Source organism: Falco cherrug, chromosome 7, assembly GCF_023634085.1.
Source record: "Falco cherrug isolate bFalChe1 chromosome 7, bFalChe1.pri, whole genome shotgun sequence".
Lineage (NCBI taxonomy): Eukaryota > Metazoa > Chordata > Aves > Falconiformes > Falconidae > Falco > Falco cherrug.
Window position 1 is genome coordinate 72113803 of NC_073703.1, and position 23341 is coordinate 72137143.

Genomic DNA, 23341 nt, shown 5'->3' on the forward strand with positions numbered 1-23341 from the left:
GCAGACAGCCTTAGTTCTTTGCTCCCAGAACACCAGCCAGCACGCAAGAGCCAGCACAATGAGGAAAACAAACAACATGAGGTCAAGAGCTCGTGCAGTTTTCTTCTCTGCTGGCCCCCAGTAAAAGCCTGAATCACGACAAGTCCTAAAGCAAACCTGGCTCTGCCCCCAGTGCAGTATATCAGTGCGGAGTCCCTTACGTAAGGCAGCTTGCAAGGTGATAAAATGCCTCACAGCAACATGTAGCTCTCAGTGTTAACACAGGCACTGCCTGAAAGGTGCTTTAGTTCCACGCAACTCTTACATTTCCAGTGCACACTTTTCTGGCACCCAGAAAGGAGGTGCCAGACCCAGCATAGGTTCCTTGACTCACTGTGCCCACCAAATGCAGCACACCTGTTACAGTTGCTGTACATTTAGACCATGCAAGCCTGATCACCCAGCATCTCCTTTTATGTTTTCAGCTGTAAACAGCCTGAAATTGGACTTGTAATTAGCAGGTTATCATCCACTGGAAAAGACCAAATACATATTGGAGTATGTATTTTCTATACATGATTGTCAACAGTTTCCACTGCCCACCTGGTACTCCACTAGATATCATCCCAGTGGAGGAGAGAGTAATATGGAAAAATCATTGGTGTCATTTCAGTCTCCCATCACTGCTCCACAGAGCTTCTTCCAGAGCACTCTCAGAATCACACATCTCAAAATGTCCCTTCTGCGCCAGCTCCCCCTGAAGAAACCTCAACTCCTCTGCATCAGGAAGTTGCAAATGATGCTGTAAATACCAGAAGTGTCCCAAGCACTTCCAAGAATCTCTGTCACCACAACAGCCAGCTACCAACTCAACAAACGTTGCTTTGCAAGCAGAGGACGAACTCCCCTTTATCTACAGCCATGAGAAAGCGTGATGGAGCATGCACAGCACATGCATCCTGAGGGAACGGCACGGTCAGTAGTAGATAGTATATTCTTTTGGAAGCAGATGTTGAAGCACTTCACTAGAAGAAACAGGTGCTGGAGCATGTCCAGAGATAGGCAGCAGGGCTGGGGCACAAGGCTAATGGGGGACATCGGGGGAGCTGGGAGGCTCAGCCTGGAGAGGAGGGGGCTGGTGGGGCCTGGTCACTCCCTACAGTTGCCTGACAGGGGCTGTGGGCAGGGGGGGGGGTCGGTCTCTGCTCCCAGGGAACAAGTGACAGGACAAGGGGACACAGCCTCAAGTTGTGCAAGGGGAGGTTTAGATTGGATGTTAGGAAAAATGTTTTCACCAAAAGGGTTGTCAAGCACTGGAACAGGCGGTCCAGGGAAGCGGTGGAGTCACTGTCCCTGGAGATACCTAAAAGACACGTAGAGGCGGTGCTTAGGGATGTGGTTTAGTGCTGGGCTTGGCACGGCTCAGGTAATGGTTGGACTTGATGATCTTAAAGGGCTTTTCCAACCTCAATGATTGTATAATTCAATTATTCTATTTGATTGCCCTCCACCTAGGAATGGTTTTAACAAGTAATTTCATTGTGCATGAAGAAAAAGAGAGCCATGTAACCTGCCATAACCACATCTGAAGTATCCAAGCTAAGATCTGTTACTGTGACCTTCCATATCACAATATTTTGGGATGGGTGGGTAGAGAGAAGTTGCTGTTGGGGCACCAAATTCCTACTTTACTGCCATCTACTCAGAGCAAGACTAGGTTTTAAAGTTACTCTGTGAGGCATGATGGAAAGCCAGTAGTTCCCAGGACACTAGTAAGGCAGAATTCATTGCTAGAGCCCTGCAAGGGAGCAGGCTGCAGCATGCTGAGCACAGGGGGGCCTGCACTTGGCTTTGAAGGCAGTCATGGCCCCTGCTATACCTCAACATCAACATGCTGAGGACACACGGTGCAGTGCCCAGGCCTGTGACTCTGAAGAAGAGATGCTGTTACCCTGCCAGTGAAGATGGACAAACACCTACCCCTACTATCATCTCCCCCAGCACAGCCCTGGTAGCTCTAGGCAAGAGTCAAATACCTTTCAAACATCTTCCTTATAGCCTCAGCTAGAAATTATTGCCAGCTTCCAAGGTAGGGACCACAGCTCTGCCAGCAGGTGCTCCAGCAGCATGTGGAGCCTGCCTGTGCCAGCTGAGACTCCCACCGGCTCCCTGCAGCACAGCCCCTCGGTGCCAGCTGGACGCCAGAAGAGGAAAGCAGTCAAACAAACACTCAGAGGAGGCTAAGAAGGTGGAATGTGAAACCGAGCACAAATTTCAGCAGGGTATTTAACAGTTTGGCAGCCAAGATTTGAAATGTCTTCCTTGCATCATGGCTAGCGTTCTCTGTTGCTGTAAGCAATGCTCGCCTCCAAAGCATGCTCACCCTGAGCAACGTGTACTTTATTCTTTGCATACACGTATTTCTTTCTCTTTATGCATCTGAGACTCTGGGCTTTGAAACTAAAGGCGCAGAGACACCAAGTGATTGCTTTGCATTCTTTTAAAGCTCGTGCCAGGTGTGAGTAATGGAAGCAGAGAAAAAGTTGTGTCCTTCTTACAAGACCCAAAGACATTGGAGCATCCTTCACTGAGCTCAGCCTGCCAGGTGCTCCCACCCACCGTGCCTAAGGGATACCGAGCCACAGGAGAAAGAGCAAGAAGGTACAGTAGGGCTGACAAGGTGCAGGGGATTGGGAATGGCTTTGCACAGCAGGCAAAATAGTCAGAAAGGTTCCAAGATCCACAGAAACAAATTTGACTTAGTAAAACTGGTAACGTTCAGCACACCGTTCTGTCAAAAAGATGAGGGAGGCTGAGAAAGAGAAGCAGATTACTGTACCTGAGTTAGTGGTCACAGCATGTGATACTTTCTAATAGCACCAGCATTTGGTTGTGCCTGGAAATGCACCACCAGCATTACAGCTGTATTCTCTCCTCTCCTCCTGCCTGTCCTGGTCTTGGCTGGGATCGAGACAAGTCTGTTCCCAGCAGCTGTGTTTAGGATTTGGTATGAGAACGATGTTGACAGCACACGGATGGTTTAGTTGTTGCTGAGTCGCTCTTACCCCAGGTCCCGTGCACCGCCAGCGCAGGGGCACAAGGAGCTGGGAGGGAGCAGAGCAGCACAGCCGACCCCAGCTGGCCAAAGGGATATTCCACAGCGCAGAACGTCATGCCCGGTATGTAAACTGGAGGTGGCTGGCTAGGCATTGGTCAGCAGGGGGTAAGCAACTGCAGTGTGCATCACTCGGGTTTTGGGTTTTATTCCTCCCTCTTTCTCGCTCCTTTTCATTACTATTGTTGTTATTAGTAGTAGTAGTATTTTATTCCAATTATTAAAGTGTCCTTATCGCAACCCCTGAGTTTTACCTTTTTCTTCTATTCTCCTCCCCATCCCGTGGAGACACGCAGGGTAGAGTAAGTGAGCAGCTCCCTGGTATGTAGTTGCTGGCTGGGGTTAAACCATGACACTTCCTAAGATGAAACTATACTCTGAAAATTGACTCTGTCACAAATGACTGAGCTGGCATGAAGAATATCAATCACGTCACCAGAGAAACGAGGGAATTTTGCATCTATTCATTGGTGCTGTGCCTTCTCAAGAGCAGATAAGGATACATTATGGAAAAGCAATACAAATGCACACCTTTAAGAAGAACATGTCTGTTTCGTCCATGAATGGAAAAGCCAATGCTGTCAGAAAGCTCTTAGCAGTAACACAACATTCAATGTGAAAGAATAAACTTTTCTTTTTTTTTTTTTTTTTCTTCAAAGTAACACACTTAAATTTCCACTGGAATTGACTTACAGATTCTTCTTAATTACATTTCATTTTAAAAAGGCCAAGAAAATAAAAATAATTCTGTGCACTGGATCTATTTCAAGGAAGTAGAACATTGTTTTATGTCTCACCACATCTGAATAAGGGAGATAAATAGGTAAAACAGGACAAGGTTTAAGGCAGCAAGACTAAGTAGCCTTCTCCAAATCATATGGAAAGCTTGTGGCAGAACTGGAAACCAGCCCTAGGAAACCTGACTCTCCTCACCGTATCATGAAAGAGCTAGATAATACAACTTCCCAGTTCACTTTGCTGAACTTAAAGTCACATTAGAAGGAAAAATGGATTTATGCTGTACATTTACTTTTAGTAGTATGTTAGGATGACTGAAAGAATGACAAATGTCTTTAGCACTGCCAGTGTTTTTCTTAAACATGTAGTTTCTGGAGCCATGTAATGACATGAAAATTACAGCAACAAAAAATTTTTAATAGTTACCCAGGACAGCAAACACAAACTGGAGACACTCAGAAACCAGATGGCTCATAAATATGTTTGGTTTAATTTGATGATTTTTAACCCTATCTTGTGATGTGAAACCTGGAGCTTGGAGAGTTTACTACCAGGAGAACGGTGCTTGCTATACATTTACCCTTTGCCAAGCTCAGACAGACTAAGTAAGGTACTTTCAGCTGTCACTTCTCAACAGCTTGCTTTCTTGCTCCTTTGTGTGTTTGCAGCACCACAAGAAAAAGGACATGCTTAAGAGTATTTTTAAATGTAGCCGACCTTTATTTGAAAACTCATGGGAGCAGTTCTGTGCAAGCTAGAACTTATAAAACATTTTGCAGAAAAAATTTAAGCCTGGACCCAAAATTATTTTACCATCTCCCTTTTAGATGATAAATGTAAACCCCAGCTCTCCACCTTCAGAACAGACACAGTCCTGCCCCTAACTGTTCCACAGCATCTCTTCTAACAACAGCCTGTACGTGGTATGGGCCAAAGCTGAAAACAGACTATTTTGGCTGAAGGGCTAAGAGGAGCCTTGAAGGCACGCAAGAACACGGTATATCTCTTATTTCTCAGTCCTGTAGCATCACTGGTAGGATTCAGACTACTAGTCTGAATTTTGTGTTCCCTGAAACTGTTAAAAGTTTTGGAAATGGGATGCCAAAATATGACAAGGTCCAAAATCAAGAAATTGTCATAAATAGAACTAGATAGCTAACAAAGATGTTTTTCGATTTATTAAAACAAGTTTGTAGGTATTTTCACAGTAGTACAAATTCATATGGAGGTTGTCAGCTCCCTGACATCTGGCTGACGAGGCTGACGTGGAGCATTTGCTCCCTCGCCACGGAAGCAGGCATCATGAAGCTAGATCCCGGTGTGTTCGCACAGTCTAAGCCCAGGTGTCTAACCCTACAGGTTCATTTCACAAGACACTTATTTCAGTGACTGGGGGGAGAGATTCAGAAAAACCCAAGTTTAAGAGTTTCCGGAAACAATTCCTTTCCCACCCTCCCTCCTGCCTTCCTCTGGCCCCACTGGGAGACTGGCTCCCTTCTTGTCCTTGCTCAGCAGTCCCCGTCTACCCAGTTGTATCTGCACAAGCTGTATAGGTTTACAGTGTAACTGGACCATTAACATGTTTACAAAAAGAAAGCCAGCTTTTAACCTAGATAACTTCAAAGCATCCCTGCACCCTGACCAACGCAGGATCAGGCCATGCTGCTGCATGGGGGTTGGCAGGAGAGCTTGAGGTGGGCACAAATGCTGGAGAGCTGAGCTAAACACTGCCTGGATGGTGACCTTCTTCAAGTTCACTCAGTCTCAAAAGCCAGCAGAAAGGCCAATGGAATAACCAGCACTTCTACACTTGAAATTCTACCACTACTTGCCATTAGGCACCCAACGCCATTCTCAGTGGAAGAACGTCAGTAACATCACTGTCAGGTGACAATTCTTGTCAATCCTCCTTGTGCAGCCACAAAGCAGTTTCTATCAGTAATGAAGTGACTTCTCTAGCTTACTCTGCCTGGGCCCTGGTACTGCAGGGAACATAAATTGTGCTGAAGCTTAAATAAAAAAATAACTATTAGCTGGATTTACCATAGCTGATAGCCTGTAGAGTCGCACGCCACATAAGTCCCTGCAAAATTATTATCTATATATTAAATATATAATTAAAATATTATTGCAAACAATCATGAGCAACCCCCGAGTATTGAAGAGTTTTGGTAACTGCATCCACCAAGGAAAGCATAGAAGACAGCTTGTTGAAAGCAAAGCTTTTTTCCATATCTTTTCAGATCCTAAGCTAAGGGAAAAAAGTTAATCTCCATCAGGCAAAAAACCCCCAGATTTTTCCTTTCATTAATTTTCATGCATACATATGCAGGAAGGGACACAACAGAGGACAAAGAATTACAATGCGGAGGGAAGAAATTAAAAAAGCTATGCCCTGTCCAAAACTTATCAGGAAATCAAAAATTAAAATAGCTTTTAGAGGGGAAGCTAAATGCTCGTGTGTAGTCAGATCAATCTAGCACAGCTCTAGATCAGGTGAAAAGAGCTAGATCTGCATAAGTCTTTCACTTTTCTACCCACCTGAATACCCAGAATACAAGCCCTTTTGAAATAACTAAATAGAGGCCAGCTTGCTTTATTTACCCCATTTTGCTTATAGTTAATTCACAAAGTTATTTTTTTTTGTGAATTTTACTGACTTTACTGACTTTATTCTCTGGGATGGCAACAGGCTGACAAACACAACCTGTCAGACTCTGAGAAAGTCTAAACTCTTCTAAGAACCTGATAGATCTTGAAGGGCCAGGAGGCATGTGCGACTTCAGGAAAGTTGGGAAAAAAAATGGTGGTAGCAAGTATTCTGCAATGACTATGCTATGAGGGCTTATGAGATTCATAAAGTTCAGTGTCCCCTTAAATTCTAGGCTGAACTGTTAGCCTGCATGGGGTTAAAGATAGCTTCTTTTAGAACTTTTAAATACTATTTGGCCTCCTGCAGTGACTGTAAACACAGAAAATGCTCCCGTTGTGAATTACATACTTTAAAATGTTACTCACTTAAAGAGAACTGAACTCCAGCACAGCACACATCAAAGTGCCATACAGCAAACCTTAAAGACATGCTAAAGACCAAGGAAATTTCAAGCAGTCATGCTTCTCTAAGATTCTATTTGCTGAAATCAAAGTAGCAAATATGTATTTATTAATCACTTAGAGCTCAGTAGGAAAGAAATTATAAATAGCAGATACTTGGAAAATTAAAACTGCGGTTTAATATAACAACAGAAACAGAAAATCCCCAAAAAATCAAGACATCTAAGGTATTAGAAGTGCATAAGCATAATTGTCGATGTTTCTTATATTGTCTAAAAATTAGTCAAGACACCAGGGTCTGCAAAACCGCCAAATGAAGTATGTGGCGAAGCAAAGCAGTTTTGCAGTTCAGTTCCAGTTTGAATTCAGCTTTGCCAAAGGTTGCTCAGGTTCAGGCTGACAACTGCTAACCCTTTTTTTGGTAATCCCAAACCACACTCACATGGGCTCACGGTCTCCACTGGAAAAAAAGTTCCTCCATCCTGCTTCTCCGCCCAGCCCTGGCACCCCCCATCCTCTCCAGGTATCCCCACATTCCTCCTGGCTCCTTAAGGCCAGGAAAGCAGAGCAGAAGCCATGAGGCAGAATGAAAAAGGGGAGCACCCGAGCAGTCAGAGTTCACCCTCAGCACGGAGAAGGTGGTCTTGGTCCTGGCCACAGGGCGAAGCCTCTCAGATGCCCGCCATGGCCTGAGGCTGCTCCCCTGCCAACAGCACCTCTGCTGTGGGAAGCCGGATTTCAGCGAGCTGGGACTCTGCACCAGTAACCTGCAGGGCTCAGTTCTCATTGAGGTCCCAATATGACTGCCATTGCTGGTTCAAGCTGTGAAAAAAAGTTCTACTTTGTGTTTCATTAGGGTTCTGAATGGCACAAAAACTCTTGACCATGACAACGCCGGAACAGATGCTTCTCACCTCCTGCTTTATTCTGTGCACCAAAACACCACCCCACCCCTCCACATCACTTCCTAGCACGGATCTCACTCAGTAACTTTATCACTCCTAATTTTTAATACATAAATAGGTATCTCCATAAACAGACACAGGGGAGAGGCATGGATGCTTTAACCCCAGAAAGTTTGGCTGTTTATGCCCTCAAGCACATGCTGTGCTACAGACTGGGGAAAAACACCCCAAGTGAGCAACTGAAACACATGAATAAATGCATCATTCTTGGCTGATATGCCAAAAGCTTACGGGATTTCAGATACCAATTAGCTGAAAATTTGTGATGTCTTACTAACAGACATGGCTCTCCCATTAGGTGGGGCAAAAGTTAAGCCGAGTTGCAGGATAGATCTGTACTTTTTGGAAAGACTTCAGGCTTTAATTATTTACTTGTCTCATTCTTGACTACCTTTAACTCTGATGAGCCTGCTGTGCCTATAGGGGCCTTCCCTGTTTTTTTAAAACTCTATCAGTGCCATTGTCAGGGAGTGTTTTTCCTTCATATAGAACAGAACAGTTCAGTTGGAAGGGAACTACAGCGATCATGTAGTCCAACCGCCTAAAATAAATATAAAGCCAGTTAGAAATCTTGACAAACTTTTCACCAACAAGTGGAAGACAAAGTTGTACAGAAATGTGTAAAGTTTTGTCATTTTCCAGCCAGCCTTATATTAAGGAGCACGTCTAGAAAATCAACCTGAAATTCTCTTAAAAAGAGAAAGCCCAGCCTGTAGATGAGTATCTTACTGACGTCCTGAATTCTTTATTTCCTCAGTACATACAATAGAGTTGCTTTTTCTAGGTGAGGAGGACCAGAGTGCCATTTCTGTTTCCTTTCATGCCATTTCTCTGTTTTCATTACTCCTCATGGGCCCAGCTGTGCTGGTATCGTACACGCTGGAAGAAGCTGCAGTGTGGAGATACACTGCCTTGAGGAAAGCCCTTCGGAACAGCACACCTGAGGGAGGCAAAATGCTGCACGACACCCTGCACTCGCTTGGGAGCTGCAGGCCATTAGGCATTGCAGAGACCCAAGGAGGTCCAGATGCCACATCTGCTCAGTTGTAAAGGTCCTGCACCTCGGGCTCCCCTCATGCACATGTGGCATGAAGAGGCAGGAACCTAGCATTCCCCACACATAGCCCCTCCAGTCCCAGTGGTGCTGAGCCAGTCATAATCTGAACTAAAGGCTCTACATGTTCCTGCTGCATACATATAACCCACCAGCGTGATCTGTCCCCACGCTCACAAGGGATCTCGGTTCTCCCTTTTCACTCTGAGCACACCTATCAAATCAGCTGCAAGCCACCTCTTATCAACACCCCAATTTGCCACTTTTCCAAGCTAGCCTGCTGTCCTACCTGCCACGGGTTTCATCTTTGTGCACACCCTGTCCTGCTGATAGCAGGCCACATCAAAGCACTGGCTTTGTTACTCGCCAGGAGAGGAGAGAAGCAGAGGAGTAATTATAATGGAATGGGAGGAAGAGGAATTGTAAGAGGAAGGACTGATGCTGAGAGACAGGAAAAGACTATAAGCCTGATCCAATTAATTAACATAATTAATGTCATTATTTTCCTCCTTGGATTTAAGCATTCAATACAGAAATCATGCTTACTTGTAAGAGCCTCAGGTAAAAGTCTCCAGATACAGAAGGCAAAATGTTGCACTGCTGTAACTGTAATCCCAGAAAGGTCTATCAATTTGCATTAACTATGAACCCTCTGGACTCCTTCCTCTCATTTATTTCTAGAAAGAGCTCACCTGTCTCTCATCTTAGCAGCTGCTTTCTGCTTTGGCTTTTACTAAAGGTTTGCAGAAAGTTCACTTTATCTTTGCTTCCTTTATTTCTGAGAAATTCGATCCAATACCAAGCTACAAACAAGAGTACCAGCCACTGTGTCTGTGTGCGGTAATGAACATCAGCCTGAGCACAACCACCTGCGCGCACAAACCCAGGTACAAATCGGTACACAGCATTACAAGATAACTGAGCAGCTTTAGTACAGGATTTTCCAAGTACTGGCAAGCCTAAAGAAATTTAAACAAACCCAAACTGTCACAGGTCAATCTGAAAAATTTTCAGAAGTTTTATAAAATTGCAAAGACCAACACATTTAGGGAGTGTTGAACTATAACATTTCATGTCAAAACTGAACATTTGATACTAATTCGTGTTTTAATATTTTTAAATAAAGATTTAAGATATTTGAATAAAAGACTAATCAAAAGTCTGCATTAAAAAAGAAATTAAAACAGCTAGACTCATTTGAATGTCTTAATATGAACTAACCAGTGCACACAGAAACAAACCTCCATACGTAACAGCTCAAAACCTTTATAAAGCATTTTAGTGTCACCATATCATTATTTTTCACTAAAATTAATTCAAGGTGAAAATTTCTCTCCACTCTAGTCACAGACACCCAAGATGCCATTCTACACACCAGCACAGTCAGCGTGCACCCCACCGCACACACAGGCTGAAGGCAGGGACCCCCTGTATATCTGTTCAGGACTCAGTGGTGTGGGAGAGGAATGTTTTTGAAACATCACTGGAGCGGGGCATCCTTTCCTCCAACTTTAATCTTATGGACTAATTAGAAACTCTGCAACTATGTAACACTGACAGAAAGAAAGACAGATTTCTCCTAAGGCTGACCACAAAACATTCTCTTTGGCTCTATAGTAACAGTACACACAGCTCACTACCAGATTTCTTCCTCCTCCACCTTAGTCCTCCCCTCTGTGATGTAGTTTACAAATCCCCAGTGGTTTTCTGCGTGTGCTCCCTCACTGTGGGATTTCCATATCTCTCATTTATCCTTTTCCACTGTATTTCAAAGGGTCCTCAACTTTGTAACATCTGTGACTTAGAAAGAACTGTCTTTTTTATTTCCAGGCACCCTCCCCGTGTTTGGCTTTCAGCAGCAGCCATAGTGCCTTAAATTGCATATCCAGACTGGGCACAGCATCCGCAGGTGTGCTGTCATTTGCACAGTAAAGAACCACAGACCTAACTCTTCAAAACAAATTTCAAGGATCATTTGGTGCTGTCCTGGTTGGAACTATTTACATGAAAATACGAAAACCACTACTGTACCTGTGTGCTACTTCAACTGAGCAGAGATAGGCATGAGAAGAAAATAAGTGAGCAGCTTTTCAATGAAGAGGCAGAAGAGAACGTAGGGCCCCCCTCCCTCCCACTCCTGGCACGCTCTCCTCTAGACAGACAAAGGGACGCACAAAGCAGTAAAGGTTTGTCTACGTGAGCGAGGTGTGTTGGTTTATTTCAAGTTGGCTTACACCAAGATGAGGTACCCCTGTGTAAGTATCTTCAGGCATATGTGGACTGATTAAACTTAAACCCGCTTATATCACTCTACAGAACAGGCCAGCTCAATTCTGAGAGGCAGACAAACCTGGACAGAGGAAGAAAACGTTTGGGGCTTCTGAAAGCTGTTTGTTAGACAAACCCAGGAATGGGGAGTTCACCATGGCCATTCCACAAACACCATTCCACAAATGAAGCTGGCTGTCTTACTCCTAAACCTGCCACCCAGCTCCCTATGCTTCTCTGCCTTAGAAAGGAATCATCAAAACCCCAAACTGTAACTATTCCTCAGGCTGAAATTAAACATATCATTTTCTGTGACAGCTCCACTGCAAGTATAGGAAAGGGCCGTAAAGAAAGACTTGACAAAATGCTTCTGCTAATATCTGTGGTTACACTCAATAGCTAAACTCTGAGCAATGACATAAACATGACTGCACTTTTGGAAAGGTGTTTGAGGTTTGCCTGGGATGTATGTTGTGCTGCAATTTTGCAGGTAGTTTGCCCTCCACACCAAAATGGAAGAGCATGACATGTGGCCAAACGCAACCCAGTTTTTCATAGAGGAGAATAGGACTGAGCTACCCCTCCACCAAGTTCAAGTAATCAAAGGAAAATCATCCAATATGAAGACTCAAAGCAACACTGATGCTTAAAAAGAAAATTGTCCCACACATTCACGTGGTGGCTTTTTTCACCTTCTTCCTAGCCATCTCCTGAGGCTAGTGTGCAACCTCAGCCTCCAGATGACTGTGAAGCTGCTTTGACAGTGAACAACATACATTTGCGCACTAAGTCTTTCCCTGGTTTTGTTGCTGTTGGGTTTATGGTTCTTTTTCTGAGGTTGGTGTTTTGTGGGGGTTTTTTTCTGCTGTTGTTCTCTACAACTTTCTGAATTTTTTCATAGAGCCTTAATTTTTGCACCAAAAGGAGTTCCAACCTCCTCCACCGTTTTGGCGTGCCAAAAATTTTCAATGGATGGGAACTCTGAAATTACCCTTTTAGGCTACAGCTCATTAGAAAGGCATATGCCAGATAGTAAAACAGAAGACAGAAAAATGGACCTGTAAATTCCCTCATCACCAAGACTTTGGGCTTTCCAAATACAAAAAGGAAATGTGAAGCCACTCAGAATATGCTCCAGGAAAACTTTCTTAATGGAAACACGAGTGGTTTTTAAAATAATTGACTGCAGAGTCTGAGAGCTGACCATAATAACTCAGTGAGACAAGCAACCCCCATGTGAAGACTTCTGACAGCAGCTACACAGTTAAATACTCATGCATCCAAGTCTCTCCCTGGGTGATTTGGATTATTTTTGGCAGAAGGTTGGACAGAGATTGTAAAACGTACAAGTTTTTTCATTTAGCTCTTTACTTGCTTTCTCTGAAACACACCTTTTTTATCTCTGTCCTAATACAGTCATGCTTCAAATCACAGACCTGAAGATACAGCAAGTATAAGGATTGTTCCTTAAACTAACCTTACTTGCATGTTGAGAGTCACCCCACCAAAAACACTGGGATGATATTTAGCAGCTCTTGATGAGACCGCATGCCATGAGAACTGAGGCTGTGGGGACACAGTTCTGCTTGCATGAGGGGCACTTGCCCTGGGACCCTTTGGCAGTAAAGCAATCTCTTCCTGACCAGAAAAAGCCTGAGATCAAAACCTCTGCACTATGCCTTGGCATTCAATTATAAACAAAACTAAATGATGAAACCTGCTTAAAAACTGATGTCCCAGCATGCCTTCTTGTGAACGAAGGCTCAGCATTCAGCCAGAGAATGTTCACTGCACTAGCAAGCGCTAACTGGAGCGCCCAACAACCCGTCCACCTTATCTCCTTCCCTGCCTGGAAGTAATCCCGTTTGTTACACTGAGAAATACAGAAGCATCTCCTGATCCTTGTCGAAGGGTCAAGCTGACGTCCCTGTCTCTGAGCTGGGGGTACTATTGCAACTGCAGCTCTCCGAGAAGTTCAGCATGTCCGATACAGGTTTTTCATAGCAAGTTTGCTTGTGATTGTGCCTACTCAGTGAACGTGTCCTACTCCTACTTTCTTCTCCTGTCTCTGCTTGGGTGCGTGCTGCTGCTTCCCAATTTCTTTCCTATTCCTGCAGCTTCCCTCCTCTCCTACTGTTATTTCCTTCCTCTTGCTGCATTTCAGGACCAAAAGTGGCAGTGACAGCGCGGCACAAAGATTCCTCTCAAAACTCACCCTGAGCACCCCCCTCTAGGTGGGAGCTTGCAACTCCACCTTTCATAGTCCCGATACCTCCTTCTCCCTTTATGTGTCTCCCTCACCTCCCTCCTCAGACTCAGACAAGCACCCTCCCCGGAATACCCTTCCCCGAGAGCAGGTTCCCGGCCCCGGGGCGCTGCCCTCCGGCGCCTCCCCCAGCAGCCCGCAGCGCGGCCGGGGCGCAGCCGCTCCTGCCCTGCGGAGCCCCGCACGGTGGCAGCGCCGGCCGCCAGCCGCAGCCCCGGCTCCGCTGCTCGCCTCGGCCAGCGAGATGTATTCGGGATCCACAACCGTCAAGACTTATCCCACACGCCACCCGCCTTACAGGTTCACGCCAGTACTTTCTCCGCCCTTTCCCCCGCTGCTTCCAAACGGCGCTTTCCTGCTTTTAAAGGTTGAAGGGAAGGGACGAGAAAGCGAGCCGAGCCCCGGCACGGGCAGCTGGCCCCTCGGGACCGGGGGAAGCCAGCCCAGCCACTTACCGAGCGCGGTGACCCGCAGCAGCAGCGGCGGCAGGCGGCCCATGGCGCGGCGGGGCGGCCCCGGGCGGGTGCGCTCCGCCGGCGGCTCCGCGGAGCTCTGAGCCCGGGCTCAGCTCCTGCTGCTCCGAGCACAATTCCCACCTCCTGCTCGGGCGGGGTCGCATGGGTCCTAGAGCCACCCTCCCCTCCCCTCTCTTCCTCCTCCTCCTCCTCCCCCCTTCCTGCGTACCGCTCCTGCACGATCAGCAAATGCATACGGCGGTTGCTTCAGACAGGCACGCACCCATCCGTAATTTTGGGGGCATTAGTATTCACCGGGAAAGGCTGAAATCAGCATCTTACTGAGTTGTTCCCCCTTCTCAGTCTTCCCTCGCAGTTGCCTCAATGACACACACGCGCTGCCTGGACCAAACTCAGCTCCTACTTAAGATGGCAGAGGAGATCCCCTTGGCCTGGGAGCACCCGCTGCCTGCCCTGCCGGAGAGGGCAGAGCTGCTGGCACAGCACAGCGACCCGACCAGCCTTGCCCTCCTTGACTGCTCTGCAACAGCCCCAGTCCCCAGCAAGAGCCTCAGCTGGCAGGACACACGACAGGGACATGCGACAGGACTGTGGCGCAGTACGGCATGAGTACTCGGCCTGCAAGCTCCTGCGTTTGCTCTTTAACCACTTGCCTTGTGAAACCCCTTGTCCTTCTGGTCCATCACCATCTCAATTACATTAGTTCTCTCTGCCTTCAATTTGTTTGCATGTGGGTTTTTCTGTCGCAGGAGTTTAGTTTAAAACAGCAGTTCTTTCTACAATCAAAATATCTCCTTTCTGATTCATTCTTCAGGTGGATACCCTTACTCTGGATTAGGAGTGCTTTAGTCCAAATTAGCATAATCTATTGTGGCTGTGGGCTACAATGATTCAGCTTGGAAACTGCTGTGAATTTAACAGGTAGTACCTGAGTGTTAAGTAAAATACCACTCATGTTGTAGGCACTGCAGAAATTTGGAGCTGCCAGGAATTAAAGCCCTGCTAGGTCTGGCGCTTTCAAGGCAGAGGCCTGCATTGTATATTCAATTGTAGTTCATAGATTAGACTAAAACTTTGGTGAATTTACTTAACCTTCTGTGAATCTTCCACTGATGTCTATGAAAAGTGTGCACTGCTCAAGGGTAGAATTTGCTTTTGTACCATAACCATATATTTAACTCCAAATCTGCTCATTGCTCAGCAGCACATTGCTACGTTCAACAGATTTACAGAGGCATGTTTCTAAGCATAACCTGGATGATTTGGAAGAAAACGTCATTTTTGAGGCTTTCCTCTATGGCCACATCAATTACAAAAGTATGGTAGCAAGAAAGACAGATGTTGTTGGTTGCTTATCAGCTAAGTTTATATAAACCATCCCTCAAGCAAAGTAATAGACCAAGAATAGTGAGTGTTCCTACCCAAGAAAAAAAAAATATAAGAAGGCTGCCAGCTTTCCATCTCTTCATAAATAACTTTCTTGGCTGAGGCTCTGGGACTGCAAAGCAGGTAATTTTTTTAGTCCAATTGGTAAAAAAGTAGAGGCACCTCAGGAATTTCTGTATTTGCCTAAACCCTCCTATGAACAGCAACATAAAAAGTCTGTATCTGCAAGGAACTGGTAGCAGCAGCAGACAGACGAATTAACAGTTTCTGACAATACTAAGTTTTAAAGAAGTTCATATTTTCCATGTTTTCCAGTTAGTGTGGCCAAGACAGATGAGTTCTGAGGCTCATTACAGAAATGTGAGGTATTCTATAAAAATGAAATAGATGCATGTGATGCTTTTAAGCAGAGAGTAAAAGCAGAGAAGGTGACTAATCTCTGACCAACTGGCTCATTAGCCAGATTTGAGGGTTTGAGTTCTGGCTCAGAAAAGTAAGCCTTGGTCTATTGGAAGGTCCACAGCTAATCCTCAGCAAGGCAATCCGTATCTGTCAAGCAAAGGAAGTCGCCCAATCTAGACAAAAGACTGTTATTTTAGGGAATCAAAAATTTTAAAGACAGAGGGACAGGATGTGGAAACCCAAACGTTTCACGATGAGAAACGCAAGAAGATACACAGTGTGACAACAATGGAAGTCAGACCAATGCCCAGCATTGGGCAATAGGTGCGTGAACTACAAGCAAATGCCACTCACCAACAGTTTGCAAGTGGTACAAGAGCATTCACAGCAAGAGCCAAAACCCAACAACAACAAGGGAATGACACCAACACCACTAATTTAGAGGAAATCTCCATAGAAGTAATTTAGACTTGACAGTCCTGGGTTAACAGTTGGACTGGATAATCTTAAAGGTCTTTTCCAACCTAAATGATTCTATGGTTAATTAGGAGCAATGGACAATGCTGAATCAGCAGAGAACTGAACTGTCAGTCTGGAATCAACTGTGATAATTATATGCTTTTAAGTTGGGCACTGATGCACAAGCTAAAGCACTGCCAGAATCCAGATACCAGCAATTGAAAAAATTGAAAAAAACCACTGGTCTTAAATAATTATACTTCCTCTGGCCCAGCAACTCCGGAACAACCTACTGGAGCCCAGGAGAGGGAAGTAGATATACTTATATTGTTCCTACATTCTGAGGACATCCGTTGTTGTCCACTGTTGCAAACACAACATAGAGGGCAGCACAGAACTTTGCTAACCCTGTAACACCTCAAAAACATTCAGAACAGGGTTGCAAGACAAGTTCCCACCACACTACCAAGAAAATTCCTCAGAACTGAAGGGAAAAGGGGTAGAAGCATTTACCCCCAGAGCAAGCAGAACTCCAGCAATGGGGGTCTAGTCACTTCCAGGAAAAAAAAAAGATGAAGTTTTCACTTATTGTGTGCACTCAGGAGACAACAATTTTAAACAGTGGAAAATATTCCCCATATACAAGAAAAAGCACTGGAGTGATGACTGACACCAAATGCATTTCTGCATGGCACACAAAACAGAGCACATGCTCACCTAGCTTCAGCACCTTCTTTGGGAGATGCTGTTCCCTTTCGGGCTGTGCACTGCATAGAAAGAGCATGTTCTGCTAGCATGTACAGCACAAAAGTCTGTATCATGACATTTTGATCTAAGAAAAACATGAGAAAAATGCAGTCAGAGACTTCATAAACCTTGCACAGAAAATGGGCTGTAAGGCAAAAGTTAAACAAATACCATGAAAATTCCTTATGATGGAAATAATATCCAGCAGAGCAAGGTGAATGTGGCAAGATGATGCAGACTGGCAACACTAAGACCAAGGAGTACAGACTCATTTGAAACACAAAGTATGTAAAGAAATGTGCCCTCAATCAACCTGCCTCAGCATCCTGAACACTGCTTTACAAAGCCGTCTGACAGGCATAGGCTTTAACTGCTACAAAAACATCTGGAAATCTGAAGACATTCACCAAAGATGGCCTAGTCAGAGATATCCTGTCTAAGCATAACATAAGCATGTCCTCGTATTTTTGTACTGAGAATATTGATAACTTTTTCAAAGTTCTAGTCAGACTTGGAGAGCAGTCACTTATCCATAAAAGAAATTGGGTGTTAGTGTACATAAATAAAGAAAGAAGCTTTGGCTTTACTCCATAGCCATTAAAGCATCACGTCTTCATGCATGGAAGAACTGTGTGAGCTAAAAACTGATCATAAAACTCTTTAACAGCCTAAGGGACGTGGCAATTCTCAGCCTAACCTTTCTCACAAGCAAGAAGGCTACAGAAGTATTTTGGTTTCAAATACATGATTGCAATGTTGCATAAAAACTAATCAAGACCTGGTGATGGTTAGACACGTGGTCTCTGGAGTACTTGACAGAAGAACTACAAAGCAAAAATATCCAAAACTAGATTTTATATCTGTTATACACACAAGCACTTTAAAAAAGTATCTGTCTGGTTTCAGACAAAATATGAGCTTTGATGGCTGCAGACATTGCTGTGGGCAAACTTTCACAGAATGTAGTTGTGGCCAGTGCTCCAGATAATACTAGTTGCTCCAAATGGTGCATAAAAGCTAATAGAGTGGCTTTACCCCTTAAAATTATAATAGGTAATAAAGAGTTAAATTTCGTTGTTAAATGTGACTGTTTCAATGTGTATGAAATCCTCAGACATCAGAGAGGTGTTAAGGACACACAGAGAATCATTTAGGGATTTAAAATCTGAAATTAGGACCAATGATACTTCATACCAGCCTCAGATAAGCAGCGGGTTTGGGAAATTGTTGTTATGCTTGTGGCATAGGCCAGAAGGAGGAGTAAAGACACAGATGGTGTAAGGGGGGGGGTACAGTAAGCCCCAGAGCAGAGTAGCACAGATTTGTCACTGCTGGCTGGGAGCAAACCAACTTATTTCTGTCCCAGACTACCAAAGTCATTCCCACGTAGAAGAAGGTATTTCTGAGGAGTCTACCCTTGCTGCATTTCAGGGTACCTGTGTTAGTAGTGTCTGACAACAGGACACCTTCAATGAACTTGAGTTTTAGCAGTTTGCAGTGAAGCACTTTCGAGGCATGTCACCACAAGTCCCCGTTATTTCCAGTACCAACAGGTCAGTAGAAAGCAGTGTCAAAACAATAAAGCACGTACTAATGAAAAATGATAGAGGCCATATTCAGCACTGTTAAATCAGAGCATGGCACCAGCAAAGCATCGCTTGTCATGTGCTGACATTTCATTCAATGGAAAATTGAAAACAAAAGTGTCTGTTCTACTGGAAATGGATGTCAAGAGCCCTTGGAGACTTGTAGATATCTAAGGAGACAGATGAGGAAAAACAGAAATCAAAAAATTACTTGGAGTACCTGGAGCTCCTGCCATTTGCCCAAGAGAGAAAGCTCATAACTGTGAAGGCAAAAGAGCAGAACAGCAGCCAAGACAGTTCACAAGTCACAGGAATGTGTCACACAAGACAAGTAATGAAGAAAAAGGCCACCCTGTGAGTCAGTTGCTGTGTAACAGGCCCAGGCAACTGCGCTTTCTGAAGTGTCTGCTGGGTACAATTAGAATTAATGAGTCCATCTGACATGTATGGCTGCCATTTACTAAAACCCCGTGGATGCAAACGCCCTCTTCTTTCAACAGCACCCTCTTAAGCTCACAGACCACCTGAACAACTCACGGTTTTTTGCTGAGCTCCTGGGTTTAAACCACAAGCCATCACCCACAGCAGTGGCTGGGCCATCTGCTCTTGCAGCAACACCATGAGCTGGCGCGTGGTGTTTCCCGTAAGGGCCAGTGTCCCCGGTACAGGAACCAGGCACGAGGGATAGCCCGAGTGCAGTGAGGTAGCGCAGCCTGCCCACTGAACAGCTTTTCATCAAGCTGTAAGGGGGCTGAGAGAGTGGCATGAGAATCAGTATTTACCCTTCTAAACCAGGACACCCCTTCCAACTGGTGTTTTCACTGCCTGCCTCTTTTTCCCTTCTCTGTGATCTAATTCAGGTGCTCCGTTGCTGCTTCCATCCTGCTAAGTCTTTGCTTCCAGCTGCTGTTTCTGACCCTCCTGCTTAAGGCTGACAAACTGGTTCCTTTCAATGATCCAACAGCCAAAACCAGGCCTGATTTATGCTCGATTTCTTATTTGTCCTTCCTGTAATACCACTTCAGAAAACATTTCTATGTTCCACTAATTACTGTCTTTCACCCTGCTTATTTTTCCTGCACATTTTGGAAGCATTGCTTTATAAGATGGGAAACTCTCCTGCCGTGTCTACACAGAGCTTTCTGCCGTTTAGTGCTCCTTTGGAAGCAACAGGAAATTATAGTGCCACCGCTCTGATGCTTTAAATAGCTTCATTGCTCAGTGTGATTTAACAAAACAAAACAGAAGTCCAAAATATTGAACTTCTCCTAGAGACTTCAGTCTTTTAGGAGTTACATAACCTTATAATATATGCTGTTTATACAACAGTCTCTTCTAAACAAGTTGGAGTTAAACAAATTAAAGGTCCTTATACCCATACAAACTTCACCTGTAGTCATGATGCAACATAAACTGCCTTCTGGTTGCTGAACATCCTTCTTCTTCCCTGCACAGGGAAGCAGAGTTCTCATCCAGTGCCTAGATGCCTCACTTCTTTCTTTCAAATTTACATTGTTTTTCACAGGGTGCTCTCTCACACAGCTACCAGTTGGCATATGAGGACATCCAGTCCACAAGGTAACTCCAACTGTAAATCAGTAAACTTTGATTGCTTATTTATGCCACCTAGACAAGCCTGCAGGACCAAACCCAATCTGTTAGTGCCCTGTCTTAAGGGGGAAATAAATTCAAAATGCACACACAGAGGAGCTGAGCAGCCTTCTAGATTCCAGGCCAGGAAGAAAGAAACAGGCACCCAGATTGGGAGCCTCTGATATAGGGAGAGACTGGATGATCCTTAAGAAGCTCAGTTTGACAAAAGTATGCAAGCAAGCCTCAGAAGTGATGGCTGCAAAATGGTAGGTACTAAGAAGCCGGGGGAACTCTGAGGACTTTATTGTAATTCAGAAAGTGACTAAAAAAAGCCAGATTAAGAGAAAGCCTGAAGAAAAGGCACTGCAAGGCTGTGGGGGGATGAGAAGAAATTTGTTTAGAATTCTTTTAATTTTTATCTATTTGATCGTCTACATCTGAGTTTTCTCTGTCTCAAAACCGCCTTTTTCTAGTTCAAATTCTAATATAACCTTACACTGTGAAAGCCCTTCTCATGTTTACCATATGGTAATGAAAACAGACAGGAGGATCTATCTCAAAAAAAGTTCCACCTCAAAGTCCTGTTACAGATGAATGTACTTATTATGTAACTAAAATAAGTCTGCAATTTCATTGCAAGTATCTCCATCACTGTCTCACAAGCAGGATAAAGGAAGAAGCAGAATTCTACACTAATTGTTCACTCACCTCATATTTTAAAAATAGTGTAAATGAGAGAGAAGTTAAATTAAGTAAACAAACCTTTGTGGAACAACCCTAGGTACTGGTAGAGTGCTCATAGAGTGCTATTTTTACAATAGGGCTCAGCCTGAGGAACTCTAGCCATTTAGGAAGGATGAAGCAGAAATCTCAAAAAGTGGTTCCTTTCTGATGCTGAGGCTGAATTGCACACCCAAGTAAAGTAGAAGTCATGACTGTGATCCTTACTTTTGAGACTTTGCCTGTTCAAACGTTATTTTTGGCATGTGCTGCGAGTATGGACTTCCCTGGTAGGAACAACTGGTTTTCAGGCATCTGCTATTTAATTTCTCTAAACCACCTCAAGTGGCACCTTCCAAACAAAAATAGTATATATTTCAGCTGTGTCTTTAAAAAAAAGGATCCTAACTTTCTCTACAAATTTTACATATAGTTGATGTTAGTCTTCAGTGCAATGTATCAGTCAAAGTTCTAGAACACCTATAGATTATTGAAAGTACCTTATACACCCCACCTTCTTAGTACATATTTACTATGGCATGACCACTAGCTGTGAACAGCACAGTTTGTGGGGTCTCTTGGCCCAACACATGTGAAGTACAGATAAGACAGAACTGTGACTTAAGGTTGAGTCTAAGTATTATATTTACAATCTTAGCCAACTTATGCTTACTGTGACAGCGTCTCAGTGCACCATTCAGTTATAGTGAGCAAAAAAAGAGGATAGGTTTTGACATTTTCTGACAGGAGTGATGAAATGATTTTTCAAGGAGTCGTTAAGTCAGCAACAAATATCATAAGTCCTACCATAGTCCACATGAAAACAACTTTTTAGTTGCTCCTTGTGGGCTGTCAGATGAAAGACAGGATACAAAGTGGGTCATGCCAGTAACTCCTGCACAGCTGCAAAGCACAGATTTCCTGATGGTTTTTTTGGTAGCTACTTCAAAGTAAAGGAAGTTTACCATAAAATCATCTATAATTATTCATACAGTAGCAGGAAATTATATGTGTTTTCCCCTGAGATTCGTCAATAGTAAAAATTATATACCTAATAGATCAAAACTTCCATATATTAGAGACAGTAGATTGACTCCTCTTTCTGTTGTTAATTAAACAATGAAAAAAATTGCATAAAATAAGTACTTTTCTCTTTAGACTCTGATCTCTCAAACGACAGTATCACAATATTTATGCTAATTGTTTTGTCAGAACATAGCTGAAATAGAATAGTCTGTTATCTCCTTGAGTGTTCTCAAGACAGCAATAGAACTGCATTAAGAACATATGAAAATGTAAAGAATATGGTAAAATAGAATCATATTAATATTGTCAACGAATTGGTGCTTATACTGATAAGTATTAATTCTATTTGTGGAACATCCAACACCATCTACAAATTAATGGAAAATGAGAATGAATAATTACTTTCAGCTTACTGTCTAGGACATACATGCAAAGCAAGCAACAGGTAAGCCATCATTTTTTCTTGAAGCTAAGACACTATGTCATATTCCTCATTTACAAAAAAAGTGACAGAGGAGATTTCAATCTGTCAGTCTTATGTACATGAAGACCTTGAGGTACGTCCCTGAAGATGGTAACCTTTATACCCTGCAATTTAAAAGATACTGAAATACTTCTCACAATTAGGATGAATTCTCTTCATGTGAGGTGAACATGGCTTAGTTGAAACCCTTAAATTCTTTAAGAACAATGAAGATAAGAGTGGAGAGACTTTTCCACTGAAGAATACTAACTGCTAGTGCTTACTTTTTTTTTTTTTAAGCAACTGTCAATTCCTGCTGTAAAACCATTTAAATACAAAGACAGTGACTGTAAACAAAACTGTCATTTCATTAGCAACATTAGCCAAGTGGCCCTGTTGACTGATGGTGTGGATTAGACAGGTTAAATGAGTTCAAAGAGAATTCATATCATATCTTTTTTCTCTATGACATGATCACAAAATTTCATTCATACATATAACCAGCCACCTTACTGTTTAAGTATTTCACATGTATCTGACAGTTTCAGATTATGTGGTGCCACCATCCTCCTATGTTAATATTCATTGGGGTTTTATGAATATTTCCAATATTCCAGCATGCTTATCTTACCTCTTGTTCCAGCTTTGGGTGTTCTTGAATTGATTCCGTATGTTACTACTTAAGCAGGTAAGTGGATCATAGAATCATACAATACCAGGTTGGAAGGGACCAACCTTTCCTGACAAAAGCATGGTCTCGACAAGATGGCCCAGCAGCCTCTCCAGCCGAATCTTAAAACTGTCCAATGTCGAGGAACCTGCTTGTTGTCATGAAAAATTTTCCTCTTCTGTCCATGGGAATCTCCCCAGAAATAACTCGTACTCCTTACCCCTGATCTTTTCCATGTGACTCATGTGACCATGTAAAAAGGGAGTCTCAGTCTTCTTTGTAACTGCCCTTGGTTACAAAGTTACCGGCACACGGTGGCAAGGTCTCCCCTAAGCCTTCTTTTCCCAAGGCTGAACAAACACAGTTCCCACAGC

General features: G+C 43.8%; 1 protein-coding gene across 1 annotated transcript in view; it reads right to left on the bottom strand.

Annotated features, from left to right (window-relative positions):
- LTK (leukocyte receptor tyrosine kinase) overlaps nt 1-13984 on the bottom strand; it is a 99748-nt gene extending 85764 nt beyond the window's left edge. Inside the window, exon 1 of the mRNA XM_055715732.1 lies at nt 13895-13984. Coding sequence (XP_055571707.1) covers nt 13895-13937 — 43 coding nt within the window. The 5' untranslated portion in view covers nt 13938-13984. The remainder of the gene's footprint in view (nt 1-13894) is intronic.
- Nucleotides 13985-23341: the final 9357 nt, after the last annotated feature.